Source organism: Chanodichthys erythropterus, chromosome 12 (assembly GCF_024489055.1).
Source record: "Chanodichthys erythropterus isolate Z2021 chromosome 12, ASM2448905v1, whole genome shotgun sequence".
NCBI lineage: Eukaryota > Metazoa > Chordata > Actinopteri > Cypriniformes > Xenocyprididae > Chanodichthys > Chanodichthys erythropterus.
This window is the reverse complement of record NC_090232.1, coordinates 35,197,855-35,210,536: the sequence shown is the minus strand read 5'-3', so window position 1 is coordinate 35,210,536 and position 12,682 is coordinate 35,197,855. Positions and strand designations below refer to the sequence as shown.

At 35.2% G+C, this 12,682-nt stretch overlaps 1 protein-coding gene across 6 annotated transcripts in view; it reads right to left on the bottom strand.

The window, feature by feature from the left end:
- Nucleotides 1–420: 420 nt before the first annotated feature.
- The window catches only part of si:ch73-109d9.1 (uncharacterized), a 13,403-nt gene continuing 1,141 nt past the window's right edge, over nucleotides 421–12,682 (bottom strand). Inside the window, exons 1-8 of one of the 6 annotated variants that reach the window (XM_067402655.1) lie at nucleotides 10,193–10,332; nucleotides 9,459–9,812; nucleotides 6,881–7,458; nucleotides 4,812–4,889; nucleotides 4,637–4,726; nucleotides 4,425–4,529; nucleotides 2,684–2,855; nucleotides 542–2,606 (exon numbers count right to left, since the gene is read on the bottom strand). In XM_067402655.1, coding sequence (XP_067258756.1) covers nucleotides 2,419–2,606; nucleotides 2,684–2,855; nucleotides 4,425–4,529; nucleotides 4,637–4,726; nucleotides 4,812–4,889; nucleotides 6,881–7,458; nucleotides 9,459–9,753 — 1,506 coding nt within the window. In that variant the 5' untranslated portion in view covers nucleotides 9,754–9,812; nucleotides 10,193–10,332 and the 3' untranslated portion in view covers nucleotides 542–2,418. The other 5 variants (XM_067402656.1, XR_010896586.1, XM_067402657.1 and 2 more) reach the window with 5 other exon arrangements.

Below are 12,682 nucleotides of genomic sequence, written 5' to 3'. Positions count from 1 at the left end.
TTAGTTTTAGTATTGTTGGCATGCGTGTTTTTTTTTTTTGTTTTTTTTTTTTTGTTGTTGTTGTTTTGGAATGTACACAAAAAATAGAAACAATAAACCAACCAATTTGTGTACGCTGAAACATAGGAAAAGTAATGAATTTCTGTAAATTTATATAGCCTAGTCGAGTTTCAGGCTCTGCATACTTATCAGTGAACTTCTGGATTGAATCTTGAATGGAATCATCTTTAAACCATACATCAAATATTAAACTTAAATTTAGGACATTTTTTTTTAATGCACCACACCTACATTCTTCTCAATCATTGTTTTTCAATCCTTTCACATACAAGAGTTTCCATGAATGTTACTATAATCTGACAGTATCCCTTTGTTAAAGAAAACACATCAAACTGCACACAAAAATAACAGAGCACAATGTCACACATAACTATATTTTATTCAAAATTTTACATTTTGAACATCACCTCTTTGAAGTTGTACAAGATATCTCTGACCCATAGGTAAAAGATTTCTCTCCACAGCAGTTTCCTGCAGCACAGGGAAAAAAGAAAAAAGAACATACTGTTTCACATCATTATATTCTAAAATTTAGCATTTGCAACTGGGAATTGTGAAGCTTCACAATAAACTGAGATATGGCTTTGTACTACACCACAAACAGCTGTGATGATAAAACAGAAAATACACTGTCTGCAGTCTATAGACTTTACAGTAATGTGTGAAGTCTAGTTTAACTCTAGCAGTTTTTCAGTCGTATACTTAATTTACAAATGCAAGAATAAGAGCAAATTAGGCCGCATTTCACAGACTTCGGTAAAGTTGGTTTTATATTCGCACATTCGGACTAATGATAAATTCAGGCTTTCCAATAAATGCAATAAATTAATGTTTGTGAATTTTAAGCAGCGACATGATATTGACAACCAACGATTGTCAACCTACATCAAACCTCGATCAAAATAGGCCAGTATTGTTTTAATGGCATATTTACTTGTGAATGTCCACTGAATGTCCAATGTAGTGTGATTAAAAAGGCTATTGAATACTGATGTCCGAATGTGCGAATATAAAACCAACTTTACCCAAGTATTTCACAGTGGTGTTAAAAGACCCAGTGACTTAATCGGGCCCTGCTGACTTTCCATTAATGTTTGGCATGGTGATAGTGTAATTGAGCACCATTTGAGTATTTAAATGACAAATGAAATAAAAGACCTGAGGGAGAACAAATAGCTTTATTGAATGTAGACTAATGTTCAAAAGTTTGGGGTGCTAAGATTTTTTTATTGAAAGCCTTTTATGCTCACCAAGGCTGCATTTTGCAGTAAAAACCAGTAATACTGTGAAATATCATTACAATTTAAAATAACTTTTATTTTAATAAAATGTCATGTATTCCTTTGATGACAAATCTGAATTTTCAGCAGCCATTACACAAGTCTTCAGTATTACATGATCCTTCAGAAATCATTCTAATATGCTGATTTGGTGCTCAAGAAACATTAATTCTTGTTATCAATGTTGAAAGCATTTTGCTGCTTAATATTTTTGTGTAAACTGCTAACATCTTACTGAACCCAAACTCAACTCTTCTTGCTGCAGACTGTAGCATGATGACATACTAGTGGATATAATCCACTACATCAAGGATTTTGGTAATGCTTTTAATATGCATGCGCAAACATACTTAAATATATTTTATAAAGTTGTTACATAAGCAATCTGTCAAACTACAAGTCAAGCTATTTTAAATTCAACCCAATGTTTTTGAGTACTGAAAGTTTGTCAGAACTTTCATGTGTTTGGTGTTTATTTAAAATGTTTAATGTGTAATGTTTAGTATTTTATCTCCACAGACTGTCCTCTTCAAGACATGTCGTGTTTTACTTGTATTACTTAAATGGACAGGAAAAATTGTGGGTCAGGTTATTGAATAAATCCATGGATATAACTATTTCAAAAATGAATGAACCTTACAGTACACTGCACAGTTACGAAAGAAGAAGCAGACGCATTTTTAATAAATGTTTATTTCATGTATTCTTTACTTGACTGAGCTCATTGTTTCTGCTTTAAATACATTGTATAAAACTAATACAATGTCAGCTAACTGCATGATGTACATAAATGTACATTTCTGAAATACATAACTTATACACAGTCACCTCTGATAACAGATCACTATAAATTGTAATGTAGACATGCATTTTCTGTAAAGCTGCTTTGACACGATATGTATTGTGAAAAGCGCTATAGAAAATAAATGTGAATTGAATTGAAAAATTTTATTTCCATAAGGTTTCATCCATCAAATACTACAATTCTGAATAACTTCTAACAAACAGGGAACCAAGAACTTGTGAAACAATCTAAGAACTAGTGACGAAATAACTGAAAAAAAGAAAAAAAAAAAAACTACTCATGTTTAGGACTTCCATCAAGTGAGTAGTCTTCTTCAAATTCCTCCTCAGCGGTTATCTTCTGGATGCATTTTGAGAGATGAATATGTAATTGTACTTTCCGCACAACGGTGGCAGAGCAGTAGCAGCAATGAAAATGTGCATTTTGCCTGCATTTTAAGTTACACTTGACAATACTGAAATCTGAAAAAAGTAAAACAAGTGTGAATTAATATGCCTCGACAAAATCATTTTAATGGTTGTGAAAGCACCATACACACCATGAAGCTGTACAGCCAACTTCAGATGGTTCTTGACGTGGTTAACAACGCTCCCTAACTCTCTTGGCTTGTAGACCCAGGTCTCACAAAATGGGCAGTGATACTTGTCACAACACTGAGTGCACTTAGAGATGCAGGGACCTTCTCCTTTTTTAAGGACAGTAATATGCATCTAGAAATTGATAATTACAATTAAATGATGGTTAACTTCATTCAACAAAACATTCTGAATATTAACATTTGTTTTAATTTGCTAACAATTAGTTACAATCACAATTACAGCTTGAGTTTGACACTTGACTTTGTCAGTATGAAGTTGGTCTCAAAAGGGCTAATGTAAAATGCAAGTGTCATCAAAATATACTGACAATATAATGACAACATAAATTATGCTCATTCACTTACTGTCTCACTTCTTGGTGTTGAGTCCATCCTTGTCATGGAGTATAGTGACAAATAATGCGTAATAAAGACATCCAGTGCATCATTGAAATCCTCTATGGCGCATTTGCATTCACTATGTCAACCAAATTCACTAGATGAACTACGTCATTGTGCTACAGTCTGCAGAGAAAACCCTCTCTAACAGTCAGGCAGTGATAATAATATTCACAATATTTATTGACAGCTAGTGTTTGAAATGGGTACTGCAGTTCGCCCGCCCCTTCCTCCTCAGACTAGACGCTCACGCAGGTTGCCAGATTGAGGACACGCAACAGAAACGAGACAATCGACAATGCAAGGCAACTGACAATAAGGCTCTATAAATGCCTTAATGAGCTTTTTAGATGGATGCCAAGAATTTTTAGTTAGGGTAGAATCTGTGATCTCTGACCCAGATAGTTTGCTGACTTCCATGGCTGCAATACGCTGTGTTTTCCGTCAATTGGCAACCGGTGGTGTCGAAACACTATTGGGTAAATTGGCAGTGGGCGGGATCACACAGACCAAAACAAAAACAGACATTCCGACACGGAACGCACATTTCAAAGTAGAATAATTGGCTGTAGCATTGTCTTTCTGAGAAACAAGTATGTGAACTCAGCATGTTTAATAAATATCTGCAAACATAAGGGTGTTTTTATGCTTCAGTAAAAAAAAAAAAAATTAAAAATACATTCAGTATATTTCACTGAAACTGTGATGGTTAAATTAAAACCCTCTTAGATTTAAAAGAAATATCTGTGACAGTTAAGTGTTACTAAGATCAGAGGAGTGAATGTGCTCGTTTCCGTGGAACTTGTTTTCTGTCTTATAAGTTTATATTATAGAAATGTTTTTTGGACATAATATATTTACTCAATTCAATATAAATCCATAGTGTTTTTATAGCCTTCACTTTTAACATTGTACAAGATGTGGCAAAAATTTGTTATATATATCTGTTCAGTCGCTTAAAATATATTTTCCACTGTCAATGCAGACAAGCATAAACAAACAGCTTAAAATATTGTATGCATACATATTTGTTTTAAATAATTATTCATTTAATAATCTAAAATGTTATGTTAAATGTACAATGTCAATTTGTACAAAAATTTGTAGGATTGATTGGTCTTTTTTGAGTTAATAAATGTTAAATAATTGCTTTTACCCATGATAAGCAATATAAGCAATATAATAGCAGTTCAAATCATGTAGCCCTATGGAAAATTGCCTTTAAACAATTGTATGTATATTCACCATCATACAAGCAATAAGCTTATGAAGATTAAATTTGAGCCTATGAACTTTGTCTAACCTTTGCTCTCCTTCGAAGGTAATCTCTGCGGTTGTGTAGCATCTTAGTACATCTTACGATCACCTCTGCCTCCCGTCCATACAACTGCGGCAGTGCAGATATGATCTGTTCAAGTGTGAAGAACAAATCCATGTAAAATCCCTCTCTGAAAACAAGCCCTTTTCTGCATACATTGCATGAATCGAAATTGAACAAATGAAGAGGAACTGAACCTTCGCTGTAATCGGGCCCCACTCAATGTTCCTGCTATAGCAAGCCCTCTGCCACACCTGAAACTGAGTCAGGATCTCCCTGGCCACAACCTGTTGAAGACACAAGAAACAAATAAAACTGGTCAATTTATGATCATTTAAAATGAATTCAAATTCATTCTGTATATTTTCTTACACTGAATGTTCTCTGCTTGTTTATGGGGTGTGAATTTCCTTGTTCCATGGAAGAGTGATCTGCAAAACTTCGGCCAATCTAAAACACACACAACAAATAATCAGTAAACCAAAGTTTTGCATTGTTAATTTCACATCAGTTTGAATGCATTTAGAAGCATTTCTGTCTATAATACTCTGCTCATAAATAAAAGATCAAAAACCATGTTTTTGTGGTTAAGACTGCTTTGTATTAATACATAGTTAATTCTCAGTTTATGTATACTATTGTCGTGTGCATGTTTATTATCATAATAGACATGAAGTGCAGTCTGCAACACAATGTTGAAATTCTATTTCATATGGAGTCCTGTCTTGCATTAGTTTACACAGTCCAAGGAACAATAAAAATAATCAATCAAATAACAAATGTCAAATATTCTGATTAATTTAGTCTTACTAGAATACTTTAATGCTTTTGTTGGAAAAAAGTACACAAATCCATCAGATAATGACCTGTATGTAGGGGTTAATGGTTGTCCGATTACAATCACTCCAGGAGAGGCAGGCATCAAGACACAATGCTGCAGGAGATCACAGAACTCGTGTGGAAATGGAGATCTTGCATTGTCCAACATCAGTGTTCATCAATCCACAGCAAATAAATAAATAAAAAATAAAACACACTGAAAAGAAGACTTGAAGTCTGAATGGAAGACTGAAGTAGAGGAAATGGAGCATGTTTGGGCTAACTGACTTGCTTGACTGAGGTGGGATAGAGGTGCTACCAGTCGCTACATCTGATGGTTCATTTATTTTTTCCAACAAAATGCCATGAAAGTTCAAACAACAGGGACATGTTGTTACAATTTAAGTAAAGGCCAGGGTATCTTTTTAGTGAAATTATAAATTCTAAAGTTAAAAACTTCCACAAACATTCTCAGGAAAGAGTATACGCTGCATATTGCATCTTTACCATTGTCGGAGGGAATACATAAAAACATCAAATACATAATCTATACCAGCTATTACACATTAATCGCACAACAGCACAATTCCTTAAGAAGTAAATCTGTCATTTCAATTTCTATATGCATGTATTAGGACTATAAGGAAACCTAAGTTTCCTTGTCTTTCTGTAATGCAAAGGTATTGTTTAAAATGATTTCATGCATAATTTGTCCAGGTCCTGTTCAGTTGTTTAGTTGTCTTTAAGGTGACAAAAATGGGAGAGCGGGTCCTTTGGCGTCTTCTTGAGTTCTAACAGTGCAGACCATTTATAGTATGTAAACATGAATTGATCAAAAAAAGAGTGAAAATTGGATACATTTATTTCCCTCCTCTTCCATGGGCTTTCAATAAATGAGTCTTCATTTGCCTGGGATTCAGATAGCACTTTCCACAATAAGGGCAATTGCAAGACTTCCCCGCGTGGCTGTGTCGTCTGATATGAACCCGCAGGTTGGTGGCTCGATTGAATCGCATCCCGCATTGAGTGCAGCTGAAGAGTTTCTCCCGCGTGTGGATGTTCTGATGCTGCCTGAAATTGCTCATCCGAGCGAAGGCCTTGCCGCAGTGCGGACAGACGTGAGGTCGCTCTCCTGAGTGGTTTCGCTGGTGAACCTTGAGCTCAAAGTTGTACGCAAACGTCTGATCACACTGCGAACAGCTCAGAGGTTTCTTGCCCTTGTGGATCTGCGAATGAGCCTTGAGGTCACATGCTCTCACAAACGTTTTCCCACATTGGGTGCACTGGTGGGACCTTCCCGCATGGATTTGTTCAGGCGTCCCGTGTTTATCCTGAGAGAAACGCTTTGGGTATTGCTCATGGCTGACTGTTTTCTCGCCTGGACAAACATCATTGTGAGAATAGCGGACAGCACTTTCTGAACCAGGATAACTTTGTTCGTTTTCTGGTTTGACAAATGAATGTGACCTCTCTGGTACGCTAGATAGCATCAGCTCTGTTGTGCATAAATGACTATATTGTGCCCTAATACCTTGATGTGCCAATGTGTTCACTGAATAAGGTGTGAAATATGAGGTGGCGTCTGGCATGTCGAGAGAGTTTAGACCTGGAAAGCTTTCTACCTGTATCTCCTCCTGATCACAAGATCCTGTGAGCTCTCCCTGACTCGGATCAGCCATTTCTGCATGGCAACCGTCATCTCTGTTGACGCTATCCCACACTGGAACCATCTCTTCCTCTTCCTTGACAGGTAGAAGATCCAGCTCTGTCTCTGATTTTACTCTATCGTTTGGTGAAGATGATGGCAAAACCTCGTGCACATCCTGAGCCGAAGGACTTTGTATCAGTCTTGAGTGGTTCGAGTCCATTTCCTTATCAAGAGTAAAGTCCTTTTCGGATTGGTCTAAATCATTCACTTTGGGTTTGAAGTCACTAGTGGACTCGCTCTGGATTGCTGAATTTCCCAGAAGCCTCTGCAGAAAATCCTGAGGAATTGGTGCATTGGAGTTCGGTGTGATGATCTCTTTTGCACTATGCCTGTGTACATCGTTCTTCTCTTTAGAGTGTGAGGTTGTTGTTGTTGTTGTTGTTTGTTTGTTAGACTCCAGGCGTTGTCTTGTACTCCACATTTCTTCAGTCAGTTTAGGCTGATTGGTAGATTGATCTCTCAGGCTTAGGCCTAAACAAAGGGTGTTTGCTCCTGCACCAGAAGAATGGATACAAAATTAAGGAACAGCACAAAAAGTATCTGAACATACGAAGAACGTATATATATTGTCTGATGTTTTTAACAGTATGATTACTGCAATCCATACACTGAAATACATTAATGGAGGACAACAATCATTTAAAGAATACTATATTGATTTGCAAGACAAAACTGTCGTTCTGCAGTTAAAGAAAGTATTTTGTAACTCAGGACTAAAACACTCTCTTAAAACAGCCTGTGGTGTGAAATACAGTGTTTAAAGTGTTAAAAATCACCTTATCTATTATCGAACACCAACTCAATATTGGCCAAAGATGAACACGTGAGTAGCAAGACGCATGCATGTGATGCAGACACAGGATCCGGCCAATAATGAGTCGGCATTCGGACATAAACAAGGAAGCCTGCACTGAGTTCACTACGTATGACAACGGTTCAAATTGTTGAATAAAGTCATTATTTTTGTTTTGTTTTTGCACACAAAAAGTATTCTTGTCACTTCATAATATAAAGGTTGACTGACTATAGTCACATTGACTATTTTAACCATGCTTTCAACTACCTTTCTGGATGTCAAAAGGTGCAATGGCGTTGCTGCCTACATGTGGTTCAGATACCCTTGGATTTCATCAAAAATATCTTAATTTGTGTTGAACGAAGATGAACGAAGGTCTTACGAGTGTGGAACGACATGAGGGTGAGTAAATAATGACTGAAATTAAATTTTTGGGTGAACTAACCCTTTAAATATTTATATGTACACTAGGGGTGGAACGATACATGAATCGTCCCGAACAGCAGACGATCTATGCATAGATATGTTTACACAACCATTGTTTCAACCGCAGAAAAATAATTGAAAAATAACTTTATAATTAGATTTAGAAGTTAATGCAAAACCTGCCTTTTGTGCAATTTATTTATTTTTTTGTTTGTTTTTTGAGTGTTGATTATTTTATCTAAAAATAAATGGCAACTGAATTTAATAGTTTAGGCTCAGTTGTTAATTGTAACCTTTAATATTATAGTATATTATAGTAATGTGCAAGAAAGGGCTCCCTGTATATAGTTTACAGCATCAGCTGATAGATAGATTTTTTTATCCTTAAGAAAATGTTAATTAAATTATCAAATTGAATTTATTTAAAGAGAGAAACACAACGTTTTCAATAAACCAGTTTAATAAAAAATAAGAAAAAAAAGCATTTTTTTTGTTTAGTTTTCTCCTTTCTGCTGTACCGAACCCGTAACGAACCGTGACTTCAATACCGAGGTACATACCGACCATACACCCCTAATGTACACATATGAATATTAATAATTATATATCGAAACCAGTAAAATGGTTATTCTATATATAAATTATATAAATACAAGTTCAAATTTGATAATATATATATATATATATATATATATATATATATATATATATATATATGTGTGTGTGTGTGTGTGTGCGCGTGTATTTATTTATTTTCACAAACTATTACAAAGAAACGGCTAGTAACATTGAATTAAATTTGAAATAGAAAAACTGAAATAGTATTTTCTTGTTACACATACTCCAACAATTTTTTTTTTTTACAACTTTGAAAAATCATTTTTACAACTTTGAAAAATCATTTTTACAGAGCCATATGCTCGAGTTTTAGATGTGTTGTAACCAGTGTTATCTCATTATTATTTATAAACTATTATAGTATTTATTATTAATTTTAGCTAATATTTTAGCTTTTATTTTTATATTTTCCGTTTTCAAAGTTTTAATAATTTAGTTACGTGCTTTTGTCATTTTTATTGTTTTTTTGTTTTCAAACATTTCCATTTCACTTTAATCTATTTTTAACTGAATGTGTGTTTTAGTCATATTATTATATTTTATATAAAACATCTTATTTCAATTAGGCTCCTGTGACCCTACAGCTGATAAGCAGTATGGACTTCTATAATAATAGTTTTAATGAACAATAACTACACTGGTTATAACTCACCCCGGACTGTCTCTACATGTTGGCTCTCATCTCTGCTGCTGGAGTCTCCCTTTCGGCCACAGTCTGAGCACCGAGTCTTCCTCCCCCGTTCCCATTCCCTCTCCTTCTCTCTCAGTTTACTCTCAGACAGCTGCAGCCTTCGTTTCAAGACTTCCACCTCCTGTTTACGATGACCCACTTCCTCGAGGAAGCTGTCTTCCACCAGCCTGGTTATTTCAAACATGGCTGATTTGAGGACGGTCTCCATGACAACGGAGAGCTGAGACTGGAATGTGAGGAAAAGGGCTTCAGACATCGTCCCGTCGCCTTGAGGACACCTTGATGCGATGTATGACTCTGGTTAAAATGACCACCCTGAAGAAGCGTAAAGAAAGAAAACGGTGTTACAACTGCCATCTTTCATGACCAGCTAAACACCAAGTTAGAATGGACCAAAACACACACGGCTGTTTTCAACAAGACTCCCCCGTTTCTGTCACCAGGTGGGCGATTTGTTATTGTTGTTTGTACAGCCACGTGCATGATACAACATACAATCAGATTACTACGGCAACACTACCAACACTGTGTTATTAGAAATGCGAGCATATCTGTATCCAATTATTCTTCACTTGGTTTTCTACATAAAATAAGCTCGCTAGTCACCCTCTCTTTCGGCCTTTTTGGTAAAAAGTAAAAGAAATTAACTGTAAAATGTCAAATAACAACAGTCACATTATTCAGGGGGTAAATACCTTTTGAAAACGATCCTCGCGCAGCGGATTCCTCAGAGGAAACCCGCAAAATAACGTGAATAGAGACGTTATTACTGCAGTAATATGATCGTGATTCGTTAGATGACAGTGTCGTCCTGAGCGGATGCAGAAAATGTTGGTTGTTTGTTTCCTGTTACTGCCCTCCAGTGGACTGGAAGATGACACACATCCTACTCTACATGTGATTTATTCGTGTATAAAATTGTATATTTATTGTAAAATGACCTGCCTGTAGGGAATTTTAATGGCTCTGCATTAATCAGTGAAGAGCCATTATTTTACTTTAGTCTACTGTAATTAAAGTCACCGTGAAATAAAAACTGATAATTCTTAATTTTAATGGAATAGTGCAGTATTTATTACAAATTATAAACTGACCTAAAACAATAAGTTTAACATTTGTTTCAAATATTTCAAAAATATTCTATATTATTTTTTAATTAATACAGTGTTTAAGATGAAAATAAAGCAAAGGTAATTAAAATCCAAAGCATGGAAGGCAGATTGGTGCCACCCGGTGGGGAAAAAAATCATATATGCTAATCACTAGAAGCCCGTGTAGCCCTATATATAGTATTTTCAGACATTATTATGCAATTTTATTAGGTTAAAAGACTACTTAGTCATGGATGGATGATTTGTAGATTGTATACCACAAAAAATGCTTTGTACTTTTGTTTGTTTTTGTATATCGCATTCATTTTAGACTTTTCTAATCATCTGCATTATTTTTTCTTTCTTTTTGGTGTTCATATAGCAAGTTCCACCAAAAGTCACCAAGTTTGGTGCCAATCATATGAAGTAAAAATAAATAATTAAAAATTCAGTCAAAAATGACTGAAGACCACCAGAGGGTGGCATAGGACAAGTTGTTTCACTGGACCAATGTTTTTTCAGAAAAACATCAGTCATGTTTCTATGGTTGATAGAAATACAGCTGCTAGGAGGTTTTCTAAAACATAATGTAGTGTATCAGTTCTACTTCTGTTTCTTCTTTTTTATAGACAGTAAAAAGTGTCACATCTTGCCCTACACAGGCCTAAAGTTTTAATCATCTGTTGTAATTATGGAGTATTACTTTAAAGTGCAATAGGAAAGCAAAATGTGTCAGTTATCAAAAAAGACTAAATGAGAACAACACAATACACATGTACATACTGTATGTTAGTACTCTACCAAAGAACTGGAGAACTATTTAATTTTGTTGACATGAACATTACAAAAACAACATATATATGACAGAAATAGAGACATGAACTTCCTGCACTTTAGCCATTTGGTCCATTTCAAAATGTAACATCATTAGTCAGATTTGTCATTTTCACAGAAAAAAGAAGAAAGTCATTTTAATTACAGTCATAGAGCCTGTAATGTACATGGCTTACTGTGTACCTGAATCACCAATAATCTGTTTGCATGCATTACTGGAAGAGTTTAATCAGCGTGTATTTTAACACAGTGTGTGGCATTTAATCAGCAAAAGATATAAAACTACTGAACAGATGCGATGGTGGCATGAATGTACCAACTACACTGTCGCTCTTTTGTTTACATTCTAAAGAACACTGGAGCCATGCCACATGTCACTACATTGTAAAATAGGCCAAGTCATCTGAAAACTCCTGCATAGGTTTGAACCTACAACATCGGCACTGACATCTAAACGTGAACATGTAACCATTTTAGCCCACAGCAGCATATGCACATCAATTTGTTCTGCACTCGCTAACACTGTAATGCTGTTGCAATAGTGACTATATGCACCATCTGAAAGAGCTAATGCTAGACATCTGGATATATAAACAAATCAAAGGGATCTGATTTAACAGTGTAACATTGAGTAGGTGTGTTTTATTCAACAAGGCGTGTAAAATTCCAATTTGAAGAGAATTAAACACTTTAAACAGATAAAATTTCCAAAGCATGGGTGAAACTGTCCAGGTCGTATTTCTCCCCAAAATCAAAAGATGAATATTTTTTTGCATATAGAAACTGAAGCCTATTTTAAAGACCGTTACAACTGCATTACAATTAAGTACATCCCTCCTGAGCCTACTATGATCAAATTCATTTAAAAAAATACTGTTATCTACACACCACCATTCAAAAGTTTGGGTCTGCATGATTTTTGTTTAGTTTTTGAAAGAAGTCTCTTATGCACTATATATATATATGTGTGTGTAATTTATTCCTGTTATGACAAAGCTGAATTTTCAGCATCATTACACCAGTCTTCAGTGTCACATGATCCTTCAGAAATTCGTCTAATATGGTGATTTGGTGCAGTTGTGTTGCTTAATATTTTTGTGGAAACCTGACAGACAGACAGACAGACAGATAGACAGATAGACAGACAGACAGATAGATAGATAGATAGACAGACAGACAGACAGATAAGACAGATATTGATAGACAGATAGATAGATAGATAGATAGATAGATAGATAGATAGATAGATAGATAGATAGA